The sequence below is a fragment of the Heliconius melpomene genome, chromosome 16 (genome assembly GCF_056956725.1).
Source record: "Heliconius melpomene rosina isolate 202511_hmr_F chromosome 16, ASM5695672v1, whole genome shotgun sequence".
NCBI lineage: Eukaryota > Metazoa > Arthropoda > Insecta > Lepidoptera > Nymphalidae > Heliconius > Heliconius melpomene.
The window spans coordinates 4,362,922-4,388,863 of record NC_140404.1 but is presented as its reverse complement, the minus strand read 5'-3'; the positions used below and the strand labels follow the sequence as shown (position 1 = coordinate 4,388,863).

At 32.8% G+C, this 25,942-nt stretch overlaps 1 protein-coding gene across 5 annotated transcripts in view; it reads left to right on the top strand.

Annotated features, from left to right (window-relative positions):
- The first annotated feature begins 1,436 nt into the window (after positions 1 to 1,436).
- Positions 1,437 to 25,942, top strand: part of LOC146530744 (acetylcholine receptor subunit alpha-like) — a 38,483-nt gene continuing 13,977 nt past the window's right edge. For 2 of the 5 annotated variants that reach the window (XM_085198890.1, XM_085198888.1), the window contains exons 1-5: positions 1,437 to 1,692; positions 15,245 to 15,399; positions 18,115 to 18,295; positions 20,461 to 20,576; positions 25,074 to 25,242. In XM_085198890.1, the coding sequence (XP_085055016.1) occupies positions 1,504 to 1,692; positions 15,245 to 15,399; positions 18,115 to 18,295; positions 20,461 to 20,576; positions 25,074 to 25,242 (810 nt within the window). In that variant the 5' untranslated portion in view covers positions 1,437 to 1,503. Of the gene's footprint in view, positions 1,693 to 15,244; positions 15,400 to 17,879; positions 18,061 to 18,109; positions 18,296 to 20,460; positions 20,577 to 25,073; positions 25,243 to 25,942 lie in introns of those variants that run through there. The other 3 variants (XM_085198889.1, XM_085198886.1, XM_085198885.1) reach the window with 2 other exon arrangements.

Here is a 25,942-nt window from a genome sequence, read left to right as displayed (position 1 = left end):
ATTAAATAAAAAAACGTATATATATATATATATATATATATATGTATGATAAAGGCTCTTGACAGACAGACAAACAGACGGACGGAAAACAAAGTGATCTTATAGGGATTCCTTTGTTCCTTAAAAGGTATCTACGGAACCCTAAAAATGATCCTAATATATAGATAAAGCACTAATTAGGTGCATATATGTATTTACTATGTACGTTAGTGATGTTTCGGTCGTAGCAACAATCATAACTTACTGTTAGCTTAATCCAAATGTCTCTTGTCCTGAAATGTAGATGGATATTCCTTACTGAAAGGATTCCTTTGCTTGAGTTTTCGAAAGCCTTCTCATGTAATTTTGTTTTACGCTTTAATGACATTGAATAAAAGAGTCTCAGGGGACTAGTGACCCGTGTTACTTTGTATAATTTTATCAATACTTATCGATTTTTAAAAATACGTAAGGAGAAGAGAAAGAGAGAGAGAAACGCAAGGAGAATCTAACGTAGAATTAACTTGTACCTACTGACGTAACTTTTAGAAAAGTAAACATAGTATTAAACTTACTTTCTAAATTATAATCGAATTCACACTTTAACTATTCAATTATTTAAACAATTCGACGGGATTAATCCTTAAGTATACCATTTTATTCCAACCCTCTTAATTTTATTATTATTATGTTTGAAAGGTATTTATACAATTTGATTTTACGTTATCCTCATCACGTTATGGTTTCATTCATAAGCTAATAATAAATTATATTAATGTTTTAACGAAATAACGACTTGCAACGACTAACGTGCAAAAGGCAAATGAGATCTCACGCGGCCCGTAGATAAACCAATTTAGGGTAAATTTAATTTCTGCTGAATTCTGTCCCAAAAAAATGTTACGGACGTTACGAATTATGTTTCAGAATTTCAACAAGAAAGATATTATCTATGAAAATTATTATTTAGTCATTTAATTTACATTAGTGATTAATAGTTATTTTGTAAACGAATTAATAATTTGAAGTACAGTTTATATTTCAAATATTTACTTTAAAAAAATATGGCCGGTTACATCGCAAAAACGTGTATTTCGGCACTATAAAAGGCGCTGGCGCTTGTCTGGTTTTTTATATTATAAAATAGAGCATACTTAAATTTTTAAACTTTTCATATATTTCGTTTAAGAAAAGTTAAACATACTGATCAGTAAATTTATCACGAGTACTTACTATCATTAGTGCTAATTAACATTCAAAATAAAAAAAAAAACATTTGAAATTCCGTCCCTCTACGAATTGACTGAGCGTAGTAATAATTACAAACCTGATCAAAATACGAAAGAGTTTACAGACGCGGCGATTCTTTGACAGGGAGCGAGGGCACGAGGGCGAGGGCGAGTGCGGAGGGCGGAGGCGGAGGGCGGAGGGCGGCGGGGCTGTGGGCGGGCGTGCCGGCAGTCGGTACCGCGCACCCGGGCCGCCCGCTGCCCGCTTGGTGAGGATGCTCAAGCCCGCGAGCTGATGGCCGCGCTCGTCTGGTGGCTGGCGGCCTGCTGCCTGGTGCGCGCCGCCGCCGCCGGCAACCCCGACGCCAAGCGCCTGTACGACGACCTCCTCTCCAACTACAACAAGCTGGTCCGCCCCGTCGTCAACACCACAGACGTCCTTCGCGTCTGCATCAAGCTCAAACTCAGTCAGCTTATCGATGTAGTAAGTTGAGGCCGATTCTATCTCATAACTTCCCGTTGCTGAACACCTGGTTGACCTACATCTGGGTGGCAGGGTGCATTACAAATGCAATGGTTGCACTTGCGCGCCGCATTTAGTATTTAAATAGACACAAATCACTGCCGACCCACTTTTGACAAAACAAAGCGTCACTCGAATCTTGTAAAAGCTTTTGAAGGGGGAATATTCAGTAAGTGTCGTCTTCGCGCGTACTCATATCTTCATTCTCGCAGTCGCAAGGCGCCGCGCCGTCTCCCGTTATGTATTTTGAATCGGATCCCATAAATATTCCGATGGCAGGGAACGTGCGGTTGCTTTTGATATTTCGCCTATGTATCTATGAATCGATTGTTTTTACAAACTTGTAGTATTAGGATTTTAGTTGAAATATTTGTAGAAGCAATTTTTATTACTACTGAGGATAGAAAGGATAGAAACGTATGGAATATTTTGGAAATTGTAATAAAAATAACATACGCTCATTATTAAGTTCCCAGAACCTAATAATCTGAATTAGATTTATGAGGAGATGCAAAAAAGGTGTATTTTGTAATATCATATGTTATGCTTAAGGATTCAAATACGTAAATTATAAAAACATAATATATTCATACGATAGCGAAATGAAAAGAAATCTTTCTGTTAAAATTAAATTTATAATTATCATAGCGTTTGACGCTCAGTGCTCTCTGGCTATCCCGCAGGGATAAAGCGTGATGCTAAAAAATGTTCCATTTACATAATCACATTTAGTTATAGTTAGCATTTTATGAATGTAAGGATAAAATGATCGTTCACGGATGGAAATGGCATGAATATTACACTCTATAGAATAGAATTTTCAGGGGTGTTTGATCTAACTTAATAAATGTCAACGGCCATGTCCGATTATCACTAAGTATAGTAGCTAGTATTTCATTATCTCTGTTACTGGGGTAAAGATTTTACAGATAAATAATAATTTAAGATAACTATAGTTTTTTTTTAATTAAGTTATTTTGGCAAAAGAACTTAATGTTAATAAAAAAATGAGTTGTTTATAAATAAATGAAGTTCTAATAAATCTTTAATTTTGTACCTACCAATCGATATACAAAAATTATACGATTAAAAAATATACAAAAATTTTGAGGTTGTGTTCACTTACTGAATTATAAAAAAAATATATATAATATATTTATTGTTTATTTAAATGAGAAGTGAGAAACGAAAGTGTCTTACATCTCTTAACACTAGGTTCCCAGGTTCCCTCTGCCTACCCTGCTCTATGTGGCATTTAACTAAAAAATCGAAGGCCGTTATAAGAGATATGTAACGAATACTTGACCTAATATTGCTTTCTCTACGATCGTTGGCAATACATAGTCTCATATTCCATCACTTCTTTTTTTACATCAATGTTATAATTAATTTTATTGCAGTGTAGCACTGCAAGACAGCGTCTGAAGGATTTCCACTTAAAGAATCATTATTTTCATTTTCTTCTTCTCATAACTGGCCAAACTCTGGCGTTGAGTTTCGCTACTCAAAACGCAATGAGTCGAAAATTGGACAGAAAATATAAAGCGGGGTGGTACTGAATTTCTAAATTTCTCCTCACTAAGAAGTTTTGTAACACTCTTTTTCCTATTTCCCACCTACGGAAGTTTCTGTATATGAGAATTTCGGTATTCTTCATTCATAAAGAAAAACAAAATGTAATAATACAATAGTATATATATATTTACTATAACCTCCATCTTTGAAAGATATTCATTTCATTCAGTAGATATATGCATAAAAAAGAAAAATGAGCTATTGATTTTATATTCCTTTGTTGCCGTCACACGACTCTTGACGTGTTGAAGTTTCAAAAAAAAATGTAGTTCTCATGCATTTTCATCAGTACACTGTAGGTACATTCAAGTTTAATCAATAGAAAATAACAAATGACTATTCATTTCCTAAAATTACTTTGAATAAAATATTTGGATAATTAGGCCTCTAGGTCGTCGTAGCGCAGTGTTTTGGTTTTGGTTCTATCCCCAGACATTCAAATAGATTTCCGCCAATGTCTTGAAAATTGGACGAAAAGTGGAGAATAGTGTCTTAGTTCTAGGTGTTTTCTACTAACTTAGCTATGCGGTAAAAAAATTGAGGCTATTTTTTCTAACTTTATTAATATAAATAGTATAGGTAGGTATACGACGTAAAAGTATATATGTTGTATGTATATGTCTAATCTAGAAGCATATTAAAAAGCTTTATATAAATTTTATTAAAAAAACGAACAAGGGTTCAGATTGCTTTTGGCGAGAAAATAATCTATTTCACAATAAAAATATTTACGGCAACCAATAAAAATATTGCTAAAAGTGTAACAAACTCGATTTATTATGTCACAGCGATTTTTGAGCACCATTAGTCTTTACGGTAATGGATAGAGCATTGGAAAAAGCGTAGATGGGCAAAGACCAAAGATTGCGTTTTAATTGCAAGATTTAAATGGTTGAAAATGACCAGTCGTGGTGAAGGGACCCAAGCGTGCGTTGTGGGTTCATTTCTTTTTCGACAATATGAAATATTTAATATTACCATTTCTTCACTCTTGTACCATGATAAAGCGCGGCGTTGAATTCCGCCACCCAACAATGTCTCGGAATTTGGCGGAAAGTGTAAAACTAATAGAACTTATGCGTCCTGTGCACCTTTACAATGGAGAATAATCACTAATTTTAAATTCTAGCTCATCGTATTGTCTTTTAAAAACAAAAAATACTTGTGAAAGAATTATTTTGATACGTCTATTAGTTTTTGAGATATTGTCCTTTAAAGTAAGCGCGCGACGCGAGATTCCGTCGGGCCATAACCGACTCGCGTGACGTCACAGGTCTTGCAAAACTCGCTCGCTCAGTTCGTCTTCGTTCACTCGCAGTTCGCGCTCTTCTTTAGCTGGCGTTCCACCACAAATTTAGTTTCGTTTAATAAATAATATATAGGTATATTTTTAAAATCTTTTTTTTCACATACATAATGTAATAGCGAGCGAGAGTTTTATGGCGTGTTGTACCAAAATCTTTAGTTTTGATTATTTTTATTATAGTATCGATACTAGAAAGCTTGAATTTTTTCCAACAACACTTGGCTTGGCTTGGGCGTTACCACAAACTTTTTTTTGAGATTATCAGAGATATGTACCACGATCCCGCTTTGCGATTCGCGATGGTTAGGACTGCTGTTGGCGACACCAAACCCTTTAGATCACAGTAGGGGGTTCACCAAGGCTCGGCTTTTAGTTCGTTCTTATTTATTGTAGTGTACTGTCACGGCTCACATCCAGGACCAGCCTCCATGGCTGATGATGTATGCCGATGACATTACACTCATTGAAGAGAAGCAACTAATGCTGGAGCGTAAAGTGAACCTCTGGAAGGGTGCGCTTGAGAACGGCGGTCTTAAACAAAATGTGTCGAAGACCGAATAGCCTGAGGGAGCCCGAACTCGAGCACTGTCCTTATAGGTCCTGAGCTAGCCGTTAAGTTGGAAAAGTTTCAAGTACCTTGGATCCGTTATGCATGAGTCTGGAGGCATCGATCACGATGTCCATGGCTGGATAAGCGCTGCCTGGGCCAAATGGTGGGAGGTTATCGGTGTGGTCTGCGACCGCAGAACCCAAGCTCAACGGGCTGATATATAAGAGCATCATCTGACTGGTTCTATTATACGGCAGCGAATGTTGGCCAGCACTATTTCATCACGCTGAGGAGCTTCACGTCACGGAAATGAAGATGCTGCGGTTTGACGCATTCGAGGTAGTCTTGGGGTCCATGACGTAGCGGATAAGCTCCAAGAGCGTGGCCTAAGATGGTATGGCAACGTTGCGCGCCGACGTAGTTGCGGTGTTTGGATGTCGTGATGCAGGACATGAGTGCCAATGGTCGAATCACTCAGGACGTTACAGATCGTGTAAAGTGGAGTAGGTTAAGCAGGAAGGCAGACCCTGGCAACATACGCCGGGATTAATGCCAAGAAAAAGAAGACCTGGTTGCAGTTGTTGAAAACTCGTCGCTTCGACTATGTAGCCCATTATAAATGCCATGGTATGTTTACAATCACCTCTGCTGGCGGCACAATCTTCGCAGATTACGTATAAACTTATTGCTTCTTTTCATTGCATTCTAAGCTGCAATAATATAGTTTAATACGTGCACGGTGTTCTGCTGTAATCTACATTTGGCAATACATACATAACTCTTTTAACATATACGTACACAATAGCACGCAATAGTACGCATCATGACCATAACTCTCTCTTGCCGATCTTCAATAATCACAATAAAAATATTATTCAGATATACATCTATCTGAATAATATTTTTATGAAAAATATTAAAAATCTACATTAAAAAAAATTTGTGCATGCTCAACTTACTGCATGAATTTAGTTATATTATTATTATATTATTTTCACTTATAAAACAACCTTACTAATTTGAACTTGAATAAAAAGTTTGGTACTTTTAACGAAAATAGCGTTACCTACAATATGAAACTAGTTAGGTTAGGTTACATTACAGTTTTAAATAAATAATTTCAAATAAAATAACGTAAGATAGTTATTATCTACCCCAAATTGACATAATATTACTAGTTAGACAACAAAACTTACCTTCGCATTTTTACTCCTCGCATTTCTGCGGCGACGAAATCACTGTTTTCCGATAAATAATCGGCAACCATAAATCCTTCTATTGCAGGTAGGTTATCCGATTGACCTTTTTCGAATCCTTCATCCATTTTAATTAATTGTATTAACACTAAACACAAGCGAGTAACAAGCAAACAAAGTACTGCGCGAGATCTCCTATCACCGTTGGCGACTAGTGAGTTTTGCCAGACCTGTGACGTCACCGCCGGCCGCGGGACTGTTAGCGGCATTTGAAATTTTTGCAAACTTCAAATGCCTGTAAAATCATAACTACTTGGTTATTTTTAATGAAACAAAAACTAGTGTATTTGTATACGTAAAAACTTTACTGTAACGAACTTTGAAGCATTATTTCATACCTATTACCATTCCTCATTATTTATATTTCAATTAGGACCGTTGAAGCCAGAATGGTTCTGAAAATTAAAACAAAAAGTTTATACTACAACAAATAAAACGTTCCGCATCTTTTAAAATGACGCTAAATTGTGAAAAAATCTTAAGAAACTTACTCTTTCAAATTTAAAGCAAGATAGGTGACGTTCACTCTCTTAGATGAAATGGCAATGATTTTTTTATCGTTAAGGCACTGTTATATTTCAATCTTTGGTTTTTAGCTCGTTTTTTTTGATAACATTTAAATGATACTTCACTATGTACGCTCCCCAACGACTGTTGGAGAGCAATTGTATCAGACTGTTTGCGATCATTGAGGAGTCAAATTGTACTCGGGAAATATTTTTTGTTTAATTAATTTTAAGATAAAATATACTTTGTAATATTTCCATACTAAATAATAAAAAAATACAATAAGAAGTAGATTTTTACCAACTTTTTGAACTGGATTATATAAGTACAAGTACTATAGCTATCGTCATTACAAAAACAATGTCATATTTATCTTATTTGGAAAACACATGTTTTTTTCTAAATTATAGGCTCTATTTAAAAAATAATAAGGTTACGAAAAATATCACAAGATAAGGGTACTTCTCAAGAACAAAGGAACAATAAGGCTTCACTTGCAAATATTTAACGCTTTTATTGGACCGTTTAAAAGGTTTTATCTAAAAAGGCAAAAATATATTTGAGTAAGTTTATATATTTCACTATTATATTTATTGTATATTTCTACGTTACATATGTTATAATATTGGAACTGTTATATATTCTTAGTTATATAAAATTATACATATTTGAAAACACTAATATAGACTAATTCATAAAATTAAAGCATAATTAACACGTTTTTAGCATACAAGTTACCCTTACAGCCATTGCCATTGTAAGTGTATTGCCAGTTAATTTTCAAGAAAAATAAATAAATATGGAGTTTTATTTTTATTATAAAAAATAAAAAGAGCGACACAGCACTCTATTTTACGGTTTGCCTCTTTAAGGAAATTGCTCGACAACGCTTCAGTATTACCCAGACTGTTAATAATATGAGTATGGTATACTCGTACAAGCAGTCGCTGGTTTCGTGAATCCAATTCACGACATCTAGATTCACAAGAACTGTTTACTGCTAAGTTTGTTAAAATGTTAAGTTTTAAAATATTAGAGGTTGGTTTTAATATTAGGAATAGGGGAGAGCGGGGCCAAAAGTTCCGATTTTTTTTAACCTCAAATATTGCTACGAATACTTGATTTTAGTATTTATACAATATAATCAAATTCAACTTACATATCTAGACTTGCAATCAAAACAGTAATTTGGAATTTTCTTTGGAAGACTTTTTTATTATGATTTTTTTTATGACTGAAGTCGGAAAGTAACAACTTACCCCGACTTGGGGCAAGTTGTTAACAGACCGGGGTAAATTGTTACCATATTTTTAAAGCAATTATTTGCAAAATAAAAAACAATAAATAATCGAACAAAGCCTGTTTATTTAAAGAATAATCAACAGTATCATAATAATTACCAGGCGCAAAAGCAAATCTTTTTTAACCGACTTCTGTAACAAAAGGAGATTGTCAATTCGACTGTTTCTTTTTTTTATGTATGTTACTTCATAACTTTTGATTAGGTGAACCGATTTTGATTATTTTTTTTTATTTGAAAGGTAGTGCTTCCCATGTGGGAACAATTTTTTTTTGGTCTATTTTTGACAATGGTATCTATGAGAAAATCACATAAGTATTAAATTTGTATTGGTACGTGTGCGACAAAATGACGAATAACTCAATATCACGCCAACCGATTCTAATGATTCTTTTCTTATTTGTAAGGATACACTTCAAGGATAGTTTGATGAAAGTTTGGTTAGGTTCTGATTATAAAATCCGGTCAAAATTGAGAAAATTTGTTTTTATTTTGGTAAATATTAATTATACTGAAATAGTTACAAGGGAAAACTTTATTAAAATTATTGTCAGAAGTAAGATTCCCCATCATTGCATTTCTTTTCAACCAACCTCAAAAAAGAAGTTTTCATTTTCAACCGACTTCAAAAAAGGGAGAGGTATCCAATTCGCCCGAATATTTTTTATGTATTTTCTTGTTAATATACCAAAATGTTAGTTTCCACAAAAATAATACCTAATTGAGTCAAGTTTTACATATCACAACAGATGCCGTTTAAGAAATATCCTTTTAAGGTTACTTATCACTTAAAATCGTAAAAATAATTAATTTTGAACAAAAAAAAACCGAACCGAAAAACAACGGAACTAAAAAGTAAAAGATAATTTTACATAAAATAAAACTTATTTTGATTTTATTAAACCAAAATAATAAACAAATTTTTATACCTTTAGGTTTTCGCACTTAATATGTATAAGTCATTCTTTGGTAACAGTTTTTATCTTATTTCTGCAATCTTTGAAAACTACATCCGCTGCTTTTTGCATCAACTCATATGACACATAACCTCGAGTTGATTTCCGAGCATAAGTCCGCATGTTACTAAATTACAATATTTTTTAGTATGAAAAATTACAATATTTACATCCCATTATTGGTACAAATGAATTGGCGAAAGTTTTTCGTTACAACAACAAGTCACAACATGCCCCAAAAAAAGGGAACATCTAGCCCCAAAAACACGTGTTGAAAAAAAATTAAATATAAATAAGATATAGAAAACATAAATAAATTACAAATAGTGTTCCGAAATAGTATTAAAAAAATATTAACATACTCGAGGCTAATCGTTAAAATTTGTGAGATAGACCAAAAATATGAAATGCAAAAATATTTACAATCGTGCACCAACGACACCCGTGTGCTATTCCATTGGTTTCGGGTGCCACTGGATTGTTCAATATGCTGGCCATAGGTGCGCTATCACATTGCATTTCACTATATGTTTACTAAATATTCCTATCACTTTTCTCCGCGAAATTATTCCCATCGGAACAACTTACCTCGGTAACTTTTAGCCCCGCTCTCCCCTATTAGGTTTATAATAAATAAATCCAATAAAAATGTCATTAACATATCCTGGACAATTAGCACTTATCTTGATTTAATTCATTTTGTTATGCAGAAACTGTTTGATAAGATTTTAGAAGGGAATTATACAATAATTTTGGGTTTATTTTTATTTTCATACAGGTATTAAAATATACCTGTATGAAAATAAAAATAGAATTCGCAAAGGAATTTGTGAAATATTAAAATTTGCATAATATAGTTATACTAACGTTTTCTATACTAGTGTCTGTTAACTACTTGTACTTTTTTAAACTTCTAATTCTAGACATCTAGATTCTAATTTAATATATGAATAATAAAAAAGATACGATATATATGTATAAATCTTAGTATAATTTTCTTATTAAAGTCAAAATTTAGACAGAGCATTGGAATAAATACGTAGTTAATATGGTAAGTCTTATTACCTACTACTTACTGTGCCTCTGATATTCGAACTGTATATAGTATGACTATTACTATTCTTTATCAAGTCGCCGCAATGCTTACGACGTTGAAAATTAACTATTTATAAGCATTTACCGCAAACTAAATTAAGCAATAATTGCGGTGATAATCCTTTAGTTTAAAATATGCGGTCTAAGTTCCCCCTTAGTCACAATAATTAACTTTGGCCAGTAGTTCGATTTCCACTAGAAAATAAAATATTTAAATAACTTCTTTTCATTTCTTCGCGAGGCAAAAACGTGGCATTGGGTTCTGTCATTCAGCACGCAGTGCTTCCAGTATTCGGTGGAAATTGGGGAGTGAAGTGTATTAACACTAGGTTCCCCGAGCCTACCCTGCTACATGATATATACAGCGTGAAGCTTAAAAATATATAATTATTAACACATGTAATATTTGAAAATCGAACGTCTGTAAGATTCAATAAAAAGTAATTTCTCTGATCGTATTTACAGACTGTGAAATTGTAACTACACTCAAGTAGCAAGAGTCACTTAGGTCACGTCCCAATCGTCCTGCCAAATCAAATTTCCATCGTATAAATAATTTATTGAAGTTCACAAAGAACTTCTCGAAAACAAAATACATTTCATATATTATTGTTATATGACTTCTGCAATTATTGAACCCTTTTAATTATTACTTTATATATGTTCTTATATCTGCTAATTTTAGAGAACTTCTAAAAAAATATATTAAACTAAAAATAGGCATAAGAAGTTTCATTTTTATGCTGTAAAAAATATCATTTAAAGATGACAAAATACTACATGTATTTTGTAGGTGTGTAGGTAGGTAGGGGGAGTAAAGTACTCGTATATTTGAAACCGGAATGGTTACAGTGCGCACAAAATTCATGATGTGAATTTTATAGTCCGTTAAACCAATGACTGTAGTTTTTTCCAGGTCGAGTACTTTTGAAATTTACTTGAAACAATGCTCCATGTTATGTGCTTTAACATAATTTATTTTTTAATATATTTTTTTGGTAAAAGTCACGATCTAGAACTGTCACATACATATTTCCCGCATGAAACAGAATAGCACTTTTATTTTTTTTTATTTTAGCTCAGTGTTGACTAGTGAATCCGAGCTCCACGCTTGGTCCTTATTTTTTAATTTTATAATATATTCTAGTAATTACATTTTTAATACATAAATTTCAAATGTTCTATCAACTATAATTATATCTCTTCATAAATTTTGTGGTCGCAAAACGTAGTTTTAAAATTTCCATATTAAATATCGTGGGTGTTTTGCACATTAATAAAAACCGGGAATGGACTTGCCATTTCAGGATTACAAAATATGGTCAGGTCAACGGGAAGTATAAGTTATAGGTTTGTAATAGTAATTTTTCGCAATAGATAGAAATAAATTAATTTTTTTTTTCGATTTTTTTCTATTTTTAATGTAGGTCAATATCTGGTTTATTACGCGGCAAATAACGTTGAGAAATTTAATTTTTCGGACGTATGCCCTCATTTTGCATTAAATTAAATACAAATATAAGTTTGTGATGATTTTTTCCTACAGAATAACTATGAATTATCAATTTTCGGTTTTTTACTTTATTTGTATTGTAAATTTTGATTATTCAGTGAATTTGATATAAGCAGCAACACATCAAAAATGATGCATAAAACCTCGGTATCTATTATTTATCTTAATACCTCTAGGCAATGTTTAGATAAATAGTCTTGGCAGATAGACAAATTGATCGTATAAGGGTTTCGTTTTTCTTTTGAGGTACCTGTGGAACCCTAAAAAGAATTATATTTTAAATGTCCCAGCTAAATTGACTGGAAACAGAGCAAATGGGATTCATATCGATAAGGGAACCATAATTAAAAGCAAAAAATCAAGATTACATTTTCCTTTCAAGATCCCGACGTAAGCTGAATTTGCTATAAAGAAAATGTGACCGTATCATAAATACAATTTTGTAATATCTTTGAAGTAAGCTTCCTACAAATTTAAATGTAACATTAATAAATTATAATTGAATTATACTAGAATTATGATAAATTAAAAGGTGACCTACAAGCACTTAGATCTATGCATGTGATAATAATGTGCTCATAGAAACTACAGCAGCTGAAGTCCACGAGACCACCGCCTAAATTATTTATTATTTAACTAACAAGTTGTCACGGATGTATTTTGTGGACTATGTCAACAACCCTACACGCAATGAATGTTTTATTTACGTTATTTTGGATTAAACTATTAAATTAATTGTATCCATGTCTCAATGTCAGAAAAGTTTTCATACTTTCACTAAATAAAAAAAGAAATAAATCTTAAATTCAATAATATTATTATTTATTACATAATTTTGCTTAATATATAATAAATAATATATATAAATGGTTTGGTTGATGGTTGTAGGATCTATTCCCTCCCGTGGAAATATTAAGTAGTTTCATTTCTCGTAGTTTTCGTTTTCGTTTTCGTTTTCGTTCTCGTAATTTTAGTTTATAAAAATAAAAATGATTCCTATAATATCCTGAACAATAAGCCTCACATGATTTTTATATAATGAACTATTACAATAATTAATAGATACCAATCATCACAAATCATTAAAGCGAATTAATGATTCATCTTGCTGCTTCAATTAAGATAAATATTTGACAATATAAAACTAATTATTTTACAACAAAGGAAATCCGGTCGGTACCAAGACGGGTCACTAGTATTTAAATATGCATTAACATTCCAGTTGGATTCCAAACACGTTTTATCTAAGTCAAAATGTTTTATGCTTACATTTAATTTCGCAAAATTAATTTTATTCTGGCCAAATACTCGAATAGTCGAAATAACGCCGAGAAATATACAAAATGACAAATAAAAAGAGTAAGAAAAACGGTCGCCATTTTGAATGGCTATCTTCTGTTAAGTTGTCCTCGTTAATTGATATATACATACCCTAACTAACTGAATTAAGATTCATTCGAAACATTCATTGCATGTCTGTTGGCTGTGGTCAAAGTCCTTATGTAACAACTTTGATCGTAGTACGTATTATCAGCGACCCAAGCAACAGACAAACTTTAGATAAATTAATCTTTAAAAAAATATATATCAGAACACAGTGAATGGTTGTTAAATAACAATTTTATCGTTAAATGAAGCTTATATTGTCTAAAATAAACAATACCAATATATTATAAAATAGAAGGCAAAGTTAATTACTAGCGGAATTAACGCTCTTTGGCAAACTTTGAAGGATAAAGTGAAAATTGAGTTGCGAATACAAAACAAATTCTAAAACTGCTTTATCACTTTTAAGTCTATAGAAAAGATGTAAGAGCTATTAACTGTGTAACTGCAAATTTGTTAATAACATAGATTTTAAATAAATTCAATAAATTTATTAGTATTTATGAAAATAAATTTGGTCTACACAAATATATTTTCTATACAAATATACTACAAGCTACAATATAAAATATACCAAAATTCAGAAGTTTATGAAAAGTCGTAAAGATTGCGTAGGATTTAGTAACAACATTTTACCTTGCTAGTACACAAATCTGACACGGTTAAAGCTGTAAGCTAACAAAGAAAAATATTTTAAGTGATAAAACGGTGTAAATTTTTGCTTTTAAATTACAAAAAATATTTTTCTAAATTAAAATGAATGAACTACTGAATCAAAATGAAAAAGATAGGTAGTATCTATGAGATATGTGAAATCTATGACTTTTGAGAGGATCGAGATCGAACTACGAAGTTACTGTAGTATATTACAAATCGACACAGAAATCAGCCATTATAAACTAAAATTTTAGCGCTTTTCCAACAAATGTTTATTAAATTATTATATAACCATTTATATTATAATTTAAAATGGTTTTACGCCATTTTAACCTCCGACGAAAACAAAGTGTTAGTTTGACATGTTATCCTTATGTCTGTCCGTGGCACCGTATCTCCAAAAGGGATAAACCGATTTTTTTGTTTGAAAGTTGACTTAATCGTGAAACTGAAAAAAATCTAAGGTATGATTTGAAAAATATGAACAGCCATTTGACGACTTTGGAACAGCTGAACATATTTAGTTCTTATCTAGTTGTTGGTTTATAATTATCAATTATTTATTATAAAAAATCAATGTAACAAAATGAAAAATAGAATCTTTTTACATTACGATTTTTATTATAATATAATTGTAATGTTCAAACTCTCGCTCCACACTCAATGCCTCCCGAATTCGATGAAAAGGTGGGAACGAGGTATCTTAAGAGGAACGAGGTATCTTAAGATGAACGGAGTATCTTAATATTAGATTCTCATGTTGCCTCTGCCCACCTTGCCCAGGTTCCCTCTGCCTACTCTGCCATGTGACAAACAAAAAAAATAAAAGAAGACTAGAAGAAGAAAGATTTCATTATATACGTACGAATAAATGTTATGTTGAACATATCATTACGTACCTATGTAAAGCGACACCCACCCAAAAAATACCAAATTATTTGATGCTTAACGCTTCGTGAAGTAGGTAAAGGAAAATTTCCGAATAATTTGCAATCAATCACCTATCCCGGAAGTTCTTTTACCGCGCGTCAGTAAACATGCTTGTCATATAAACATACATAGATAGGTATTATTAAACATTGATTCGTTCATTTATTACATTAATTTTTATAAAAATAAAGGTCAATTAATATTTAAGGTACAGGCGATGAATGGTCATATATAAAATTCATAAAATGACAAGACACTGCGTGCCTATTTCTTAATGGTTCACATTCGTCTTAGTAGGAATGCTGTGTTTAGGTTCCCAGGTTCCCTCTACCCACGCTACTTTTTGCATGAATGTAAGATTCATAGTGAAGTTTATGGGGCCATTGCGTATTAGCGGAACTCATGGAACCGAAAATATTAAATATTTTATTTCTTCACGTGATAAAAAGAGTGCTAGTTACTAATTTTACCAATGTTTTCAGAACTTAAAGAACCAAATTATGACAACAAACTTATGGGTTGAGCAGTCCTGGTATGACTACAAGCTACGCTGGGAGCCGCGGGAGTACGGCGGCGTGCATATGCTGCACGTACCCTCCGACCACATCTGGCGGCCCGACATCGTGCTTTACAACAAGTGAGATGAAAATAATCACTAACTTTATTTAAAGTTTTAATTAAAAAAAGACAATTAAATATAAATTTAAATTGCGATGTGAAGCGATGCGATTTGAAATGTTACCTTATCTCTAGTATTTCATATTTTACTAATACATACATATTTTATTATTATAACTAAATGAATTGTAAAGAAACATCACATCGAGGGTGGACACAGTATCCGTACGCAAATTCTTAATTTATTATTCTACAATGTAAAGCTCAATACAAAATTTAATAAAAACTTTACATATCGCTGTAACGATCAAATCTAACCAGGTAGAGTTAGTGTCTTAAAAAATATGTGTTATGTGCACAGGAAATGATTTAAAAAGAGATATAACGGTGCTGTGTCTCACTAAGCTGATGTTTAGTATTCACCACTCAACAGCGCATCGCTTCCACATGCGCCATTAAAACTCCTCTATCCTCCCTCCGTTTATAGTAAACTCCTTTATTTTTTATTCCAGTATTAAAATATATAACGCCACTACCTTCTCCTTTTCTAAATGTAAAAAGAAATTTATATATTTGATTTCCCAATTATGAAAAAACAAAAACATATCCCGAGTCATCCTCAATAAAATCCAGAACTAATAAAATTCTAAAATACCATTAAAATGCACCGTAATAACCGTAAACTAAAATAATGAATATAAAAAATTCACGCTTTAAAATAGAGAAATGTAATAAAGCTCTCATAGTCGCGTTATCTATGCTTGAATGCGTTATTGATCGTTGTGCTATTAGTACTGATAGATATATATCTATATATAGATAGGTATCGTATGTATGTCTCTTTATTAGACCTAAAGCCTACAGCCTAGTGATGTAGCAGTAAAAAAAGTCTTTTAGGAATATGCTTTTGACCGCATACGTAATCTTGCTGCATTATGCAACGTTAGATGTCTAGGAAATTAGAATATGATTTAGCAAGTAGCAAATCCAAATTTTAAAAGAAATTTTAAATATAGAAGCATAGTAGATACATGTATTTATAGTAGATACATAGTAGATATTAAAAAAATATATATGAATATTAATAAAAAAAATATATATATAAAAGACGGACAGAAATGTACAAATACCTTATTAAGAAATGAAAGTAATTCTTATATTTGTTTGTACACAGTATGTCGTGTTACATTCAATAAAAATAACATGAAATCAGTTTTTTTTTAATTCGTTACATACAAATTCATAATATTTAGGCAAAAGCTTATTAAAACTAGAATTTTTATATATATATAAAGTATAATTACACAATAATAGATAATTGAATTTCCCTGCTCGGTAGACATCAAGTATTTGCTTACCAGTTATTCGTTATAAGTGCGCAGTCGCAGACATATGTATGTTGACATAATAACTCTTTGATCAATAATGAAATTTGTATTTAGCATTTTTACTATATATGTCGTAGCCCAAATGGTAATATTATCAAAAATTACATCGTGATTTAGATGAAATCAGTGTCTTTTGGTGCTATATAAATATATGTATTTTTATTTTTAGGTTAAATGTGATCCAGAATTTTTAGACGGGCTTAGTATTATACTAGACAGGGTTAAAGCAGGAATAAGCATACTTGTAAGTGACGTGAAAAACGATTTGGATAATGTCTTGAACTGTACCATGAAAGCTGTGGATGTCTTCATACACGCAAACTTTACATGAGAGGTTTTTATTCCTCATTGTCCATGTTTTTATACTTTTATTACATAAATAGATCAATTTTAAATAAGGTGTTTTTTCTCTTGAATTGGTTTTTAATATAAATTATTTCAGCAAAGGTGGCTTACTATTAATTTTGAGAAAGCGCTCGTTTAGTCCTGTGTGTCAGTCAGAAACGCCGGACTTTGATAGATGACTTCGGCAACAACCATTGCTTATTTCCGGCCTCACCCTTCTTAACTCATCCTAAATGTTAACCTTTTTCCTTAATCCTTCAAAATAGCCTGAATTAATCTTCTCTACTTTTCATTATAACGAACATCGTAGGAATGACACTATAATTTCAGAAATCAATATTACCTACAAAGCAAAAGTGTTATTTTATGCTACTTTGAGAAATACTTTTACTTTTTTACAATATTAATAAATTTATTATAGAAAAAATAATACTAACGACGACAATGACTACAAAGTTAAATATAATTATTTTCCAATTGAGCATACATCTCATTATTTGCTACTTATGATAATAAGAAGCATTAAATTATTCGTAGTAACACTTGTTTAAACAGAACAATGTTGTACAAACACAAATATTTTGTTATCGTTCGAATATATGTACTTTATTGTTGGTTTTAACATTAAATAGGTAACCATGAACACTTTCAACTCTTAGCACAGGTGATCAAGTAATCTTCCATCATCAACGCCACAGACGCACACACTATCGAAACGAAGGTCAAATAGGGCGCGTGCCGGCTTGTAATGTACCTTAATTTGCAGTGCCGACGGCAACTTCGAGGTAACGTTGGCGACCAAGGCGACCATCTACCATCAAGGGCTTGTCGAATGGAAACCACCCGCCATTTACAAGTCTTCCTGCGAAATAGACGTGGAATATTTTCCTTTCGACGAGCAAACATGCGTTCTTAAGTTCGGTAGCTGGACTTACGACGGATTCAAGGTAATTTATCGGGCCATTCCCACTGCCGTGGCTGACCACTCTGTTTGTCCGCAGTGCCGACGGCAACTACGAGGTGACTCTGATGACCAAAGCCACGGTGTACCACAACGGCATGGTGGTGTGGCAGCCGCCCGCAGTCTATAAGTCGTCCTGCTCTATCGACGTCGAGTTCTTTCCTTACGACGTGCAAACCTGTGTGCTTAAGTTAGGCAGCTGGACGTATGACGGCTTCAAGGTGACGCCCCGCTGTTCGCTTGGCGCCGCGCGCGCGGGTCGTAGCGTAGGGCCCGCCCCGGCCCTTGTCCATGCAGTAGCTTGTTGGCTCGAACGTTTTTTCGTCGTGTAATTAATATTACTAATCCGTCTGTGTGATATATTAATACAGTTGAGAGACTGTTCGCAGTGGTGACCACTCAAGGCGACGAGCGAGCGTCGACGCCGCTCGCTGGCCGCCTTGAGCTCGCTCTTTAGCTATAAAATGTTGTTTTCATAACTTTTGCGATGGTGATGTTTTAAGTATGTGGAGTAGCAGTTTGTCAACGTGCGTGTCCACGAATGCTCCAGAATAACCTCGATCGGTTCCACTTAGTTCGATCGGCCTTCCTCGCTCGACACGGAAAGGTATAAAATTATAAATGTCAGGTGATATGGGATGCAACGTTACTCAACTCGATCCTTTCACTTCCTACTAATCACTTAACTGTTCTACTCATTATTGCTCGTCTCGATGAGCTAACGAGCGAATAATGAAGTGGAAAGGTTAATCCTCTTCTGTTCCTCCAGCTGGCTCCGCTCGCGCCTCTACACACTTTGAAACACACACAGCTAACACAACTGCTTGCTGCATGCCTCCTCGGTGTTACACACTGCACTCACTGCATGTCTCGGCTTGGCTCCAAACCAATTGCATTCCCGATCACGACGGCTCGTCGCCGTAAGACCGTGGCCACGTCTCTTACACAGCTTTACACTGACAACACGCGGACAACTTGAGCACAACACTTAAACTTAAATGACAATAAAATAACTTCCACATCTTGGTTCGTTACAATTTGGAGCATTAACGGTCATCTTATTGCATATTTTATACCTTTCCCTATTAGCGACTTATAGTGGCTGTAAGAATGTGGTGTCGCTGGTCATTGCATGATGCCATTGTCATTACAAAACCAAAACAAATACGATACACAGTTAAGGAATAGATGTCTACATTAGAGCGATGGTTTCGCCGATTGAACTTAAAATTAAATTATGATCTCATAATGAAAAAAATGACTTTAATGGATTACGCAGTCGTCGAAACCATCCTGCATGCACTCGCTACACAAGAACGAAGCTCATGCCTGATACCAACAATAGCCCTTAGATTGTATAGCTTGTGTTCTAAATTTGTGTTAGCTTTAGTAGGGCATTGTTGGAATTAGGCGTGAAGCAAAGGAAAGTCGCGCGGCTTCGCCTGCCGGCGATTAACACACTCTCGCGGCCTCGTACCGCCTCGCGCGACACACACACGCGCGGCGGAGCCGGTGCTTCCGTCCTCCTTGCGTTTTGACGAGGTACAGACAATGGAGTGTTCTCATTGTGTTTGCTGATATATTAAAGATAACTTTAAAGAGGCCTCCATTTTTGCTCGTCGAAAGCTCAAAGCTCTTAAATTGATATAGGTGTTGTGTTTCGCGTTGTTATTATATCGCATGATTCGTCATCTTGTTATTCACTGTCGTTAAAAAAATAAAACTAAAAGCGATGTTATACAGGTACTTGGCACACTTTGTGGTTAGATCGGAGTAATTTCAATTTTGAAAGGCGTCGAGAATTCAAGAAACACGTCGATAAGTTGGACGACTTCTCTATAGACTTTTTGTTTTTAGGTACACATTGTGTGACAGGGCGCATGTATTAAATAAACATATAACTCAAAACATATAAAAAAATATATTAAAAATGTCTAATTAAAGCAACAAACATAAATAAATTTGTTTCATGATTCTTGTTGGATAAAAATAGAAAATTTTATGAAACGAAAAATGAAAAGTGTAATATTTTCTATTATAGCTCCACTTGAACAGCATTAATACGATAATGCCCTAAACGCAAAACTAAATAAATAACCTTTAAAATGTTTCAGATAGTGTTCTGTTGTGTTTTTGTATTTAAATGTTTTATATCTTTATATTTAAAAATATAATTATGTATAACTTTTTACTTATACAAAATATTTGAATTATTAAAATTACTGGCAATAATTATTAAAATTCCATTATTCTTAATTATTAAAAACATAATACACAGAAAGAAAAATAAGAGCATCTCTAATTTTGTTACAAGTTCATAAATATTAAATTCACTAAAACTAATTGTTTAAAACATTTAAATTTTGGAATGAGACTGTGTGCGCAGGTGGACTTGAGGCATATGGACGAACAAGCTGGCAGCAATATAGTGTCGGTCGGCGTGGACCTTTCCGAATTCTACATGTCGGTCGAGTGGGATATACTGGAAGTTCCAGCAGTCAGGTACTTATTTTTTCTATCTCCATTGATCCCTCTATCTTAAACATGTAGTAAAAAAAAGCTTCTATGTTTGCCTACTATTCTAAATTGTCTTCCGTTAGAATTCCGTAGTATTCCGTTTATATTATATTAGTGGCAGAAGTTCAATTAATATTAAATATAATTTTGATCGCCCTGTCCTCGTCACATTCTATCAATCGTGAAACAATGTCATTAAAATATAATTTGTCCTCACAAAATCGGGGCTTATTGCATATCTAATTATCTAATTAAGAGTTAACTAATTTTACATATATTATTATTATATACTGAACGTAAACATAACAAAATAATCTGTTCATTCATTTAAATAATTTTAATTTACATAATATTATCTTTCAATAGGTAATTTTAAACTTTATGATATTGTACGTACCTACTATATTGTCTAAGAATGAAATAATTGTGGTCGGTCTTTAACTTTTACTTAAGTCACTTAAGAGCTAAGCGAAGCTTTTATGAAATTAATAAAGAAGCCACGGAGTATAAAAAGTCATAAGTTTTCGAATAAATTTTAGAAAGTACCTGCTTAAATGAGAAATAAAAATTATACTGCTATGCTTTGTAAAACTTGTAACTGGTCAAGTGCGAGTCGGACTCTCCCACCGAGGGTTCTGTACCAATTTCAATATTGTCGAAAACGGTCAACGGAAAGTACGAAAAACATTTTGTATGAAATAAATTACAAATGCTTTTTTGCTGTAAAATTGAATTACAAAAGCAAAAATACATCTATGTTTTCATTTTTATAAAATGAACAGCAAGGATAACTTCATGACATAAATGAGATTAGGTTTTGTCTCGCTCGCAGAAAAAAATAGGAAAAATCGCAGAAGAGATACGTACAACGTGACAGCTTAATTAAGCTTCGTAAACATGCCTTTATTAACGTTTCATTTTGCAAGTACTATGCATAATTAAATATTTCTATGTTCTTTAGTTTAAATAAATTTTATTTTGTGACCTCATTATTTATAAAAGCTCTATAAATTGTCATATATTTATAACACAAGAAATAATAACGTAAGGCAAAATAATAAAATGTTACAATATAATCAGAATCAATGTAACCAGAATCAGAAGAATAAATATTTTTTATAATAACTGTTTTAAAAATGTATAGATTTGTGTCTTTATACACACCATATTTTTTAACACTGTACACTCGGTCTCAATGTATACATTGAGTGAACACGAGTGTCTCTAATTGCGAAATTAATTGTGACAAGATAATTAGTGTCGCATCAGCAGCTGTTTAAACATGTTATGTCCAGGAGTCTAATGTAATTGAAAAGGTTTCAAATAGCTTTCGACAATTTCAATACACCGTATAGCGTTTGATTTTACAAAATTAATAGAAATAAAAAAAATTGTATCTCAATTGTTCCTGGTCTCCTCCTGAAACCTGGAGTGATAGACGATTTCATCCTTGTATCTATTTTTAGTATTATAGGTGTAACTTTGTAAATATTCATTTTTGTCTTTTCTTTCGACAAAAGTTTTCGTAACCGTATGAATCCACTGTGTACCCAAATACTAGTTTCGTCTTTTCGTTTCTAGTTATTATTTATCTCTATAGTAGAATTAATAGCTGCGCGACGTTTATCCATACTGATCGAGGATCATTAACTAGTTTGTGTGTACAGCTTTGGCACAATTTCCATATACTCGTACTTACAAATAGACACCACTTAGACGCAAAAAATCGTCATACAAGTGTAAACAGTACACATACATACACATTAATGTCTGACATTTATGCCGGAATTTCTGTCGGAGTCCTAACGTACTGTTAGTTATATTCAAATAAGTACTCTATTGTCTTTAGAAATCTGTGGAAAGTGGAGAACGGAGTGTGTTAGCACTAGGATGCGTGAAACTGTTTTTTTAAATTTTAATATTCTTATATTATTATCGAAATATTGCTGAGATTCAGTCTCATCAGTTAAATAATAATATTATAATATATATAGTTCGCATATTACTTCATCAGAATAATATCCAGAGACCCATTATTATTACAAAGCGCTGTGTATAGATAGCGCCTCACAGACGCATTCATTGTTACAGATATTGCTCGTTTTGTATGATACGAAAAACTTTTTCAATAACATCCACAATAATATAGATACTTCAATTTATATTCTGTCATTACTTCTTCAAGTTTAGTCATTTCTGTAAAATTTGTAAGTGTTATTTCTCACGTCTTACTTAGGCACATATTTTTTGGTGTTTCACATATACATATATAAAATCTGTGAGATATTTAATATTTTTTAATTGTATTGGAATACATTTGTACTAACCATAATTTCTATATTCATCTACAAGAAACAAGAAAACATGCAAGCTAATGATATATTTCATAATAGCTTTAAGGTCTACATTGTTCATACAAGTTTTAAGCTACATTTACAATTCATTGACAAAGGCCGTTAAAGAGCTCTCATTGTTGTCCCTTCGAGGGGTTTTGTTGCTAGAAAAGCTAAAAGACGAGTAGGTCACCTCACTCTGAATAACCGGTTTAAACTATTTGTATTGTTCCATCACTATACCGCCTCGCTAAATATAGGGCGCGGCTCTATATCAAGGTCAAAGTATTAATATTATAGAATATAAGTTTTTATTTATGGTAACATTGGAATGATTTTGGTTTTTTTTTTAATTATTCTTCTTCACGCTATTCTTCATTGCGTGTTGAGTGGCGGAAATCAACGCCGCGCTTTGCCTCGACACCAGAGCGAAAAAATAAAAATATGAATTTAATATGAATATGTAATTTCTTCGAGTGGGGATCGAACCCACAACCAGTCCATTTTGCAGTCACACTTAGTGCCTCTGCGCCACGATTTATGGTATTTTACATGTTCATAAATTATATATGTCTAGAACAATGAATAAACTATTTTTCGATCTTCCTTTAAAGTGTATTTTAACATTCCGTAGCTCGGAACAACACGCTCTACGTGACGTAGACTAATTCTACGTGATTTTGCGGTATTGCCTTGTTAAACAATCTCTCTTGGATTATAAAGCTTTTGTGAAAGAAACATTTATTTTCCTAAGAAAATGACTGTTTATTTGACGCAAAATTTATTTTCCTAAGAAAATACATTATTATTTATTAATATTATAATTTCTCGCTCCGATAACAAGATAAAGCTCGGCGTTGAGTTTCGCCACTCAACACGTGATGCCTCAAAAATTCAGCAGAAAGTGGGAACTCTCTCCTCCCCGGCTATATGCGGTATTTTTACCTATAGAAATATGACTACAATAATATACTACTCATTCTTGTTGAATAATTATTTTATCGACGACCGAAGATTTTATATTCAAAGTGGCAATAAATTGCTCTTACCCTTTTACATTCAAGATATTTTTATGAGGCACTCTGTAAAATTGCTCCCACATGTATATATTTTATTTGGTCCTCTCGACATAAAATATAAGGTCACTCACTCTTACAACACAAATACATATTTAGGTATCCATATTTTCTTGTGAATTTCTGCAAATATTTTTACTGGAACCAACAACACAGTATTTTTTCAATATTGCTTCAAACACAAAAATAATTTAAATAAAACAAATATTTATATATTTTTATTTTATCAGCTTCACGGTGTATATCGCAAGTAGCAGGATAGGAAAAGAGAGCCTAGTGTTAAGACAATCCGGTCCCCATTTTTCGCCAAATTCTGAACCCATTGCTTGTAAAGTGGCAGTAGTCAACACCGCAGTTTGCCCTGAGGCCAGAGCCAACATATGAAAATATTAAATATTTTATAAAATAAATATGAATTGTAATTTTCATGTATATATTTATAAAAACTACATTCATATTGATCGCAACACAAATCCTTTGCGCAATCCTTTCAACGGCCGGACACGCCTGAGCAACGCCAGTGTTTTATTGCAATCGTTTTCAATTCGGTCACAAAATGAAAAAAAGGAGTTTGATGAATGAAGACGTTTATTTATTGTTTTACGGTACTATGTTTTTGTAGTATTAAGATTTTTTATATGGTTTTCAGCTCATGTTTTTTTTATGAAACTAATTTATATATAAATACTATTTTATGACACACATAGACCGCTTACAAGATAAATCTTGATAACCTTTTTCGTTCTTCTAGATTAGGTTTAGGCAAAGCCTGAATATTGGATCCTCGTTTGGCATCTCGCATTATACTCGTATAAAGTTTTCTGTCGTAGCTGTTATAATCGTTGGAACATTAATTACTATTTCTAAACATATTCATGTTTTACTGTATTTATTTATAAGATTTAACAACAACATTACTTTCTTGCTAACAATATAATGATAGAGTACATACCAAGAACAATGAAAACTTGAATGACTTCATGTGACAAGCTTAAGTGTTCCTTTCTCTACTAATTCTATATTTTACCTACTAACAAGAAAATTTGTAAAGTAACTAGCATCTCTTTCGCCAGAAACGAAAAGTTCTACACGTGCTGCGATGAGCCTTACCTGGATATTACGTTTAATATTACAATGCGCCGGAAGACTCTCTTCTACACAGTGAACATCATCATACCTTGCATGGGAATCTCTTTTCTGACAGTCCTCACATTTTATTTGCCATCAGACAGCGGAGAAAAGGTAAAAAATTTTCATTGATGTAAATAAACTTACTATGAATAAATATTTTTTTGTTAATAGGTTTTAATTATAGAGTTAATAATAGTACTTAAATTTAATAAAATATTTATACATACGTAAATAGCAATGAGGTTGAATGCTATTCTAAGAAACATTAAATACTTTCATGTTCTTACACCACAATCGGTTATCTATAATGGAATCAAAAACATCTCAGAAGGGAAACTCAGAAGCTAAATTCAATTAATACAAAAATGGATACTCCATTTCTTACTTTTGTTAAAGGATGAGTTGACTCTGTAAATTTCGGTATTACAAGGGAAGAAATATCTTTTCTTATAAATAAAAGTCACACAGTTAACCCCGCGGAACATATAGCTTAATATAAAGCCTATATAATTTAATATATTGGCATGTACTAAACTTGTTACAACATTTATTTTAGGCCAATGTAAGAACATTAGCACCGCGTAAAAAAAACGATAACGACATCGTTACGTAGACGGTGAAAAATTGGACCAATTTTATCAGTTTTACCTTTTCATGTTAAAAATCTTTGCACGAGGCTGTTACTCTCACTCGGAAATTTGATGGAAATAAATTTATTATAGCGTAAAATATTTCTATTTATTTCTTAATTGAAGTTGTATCTTTTATAAAGAAGCAGAAAAAAGCAAAAGGGACTTCTCGAAATACAACG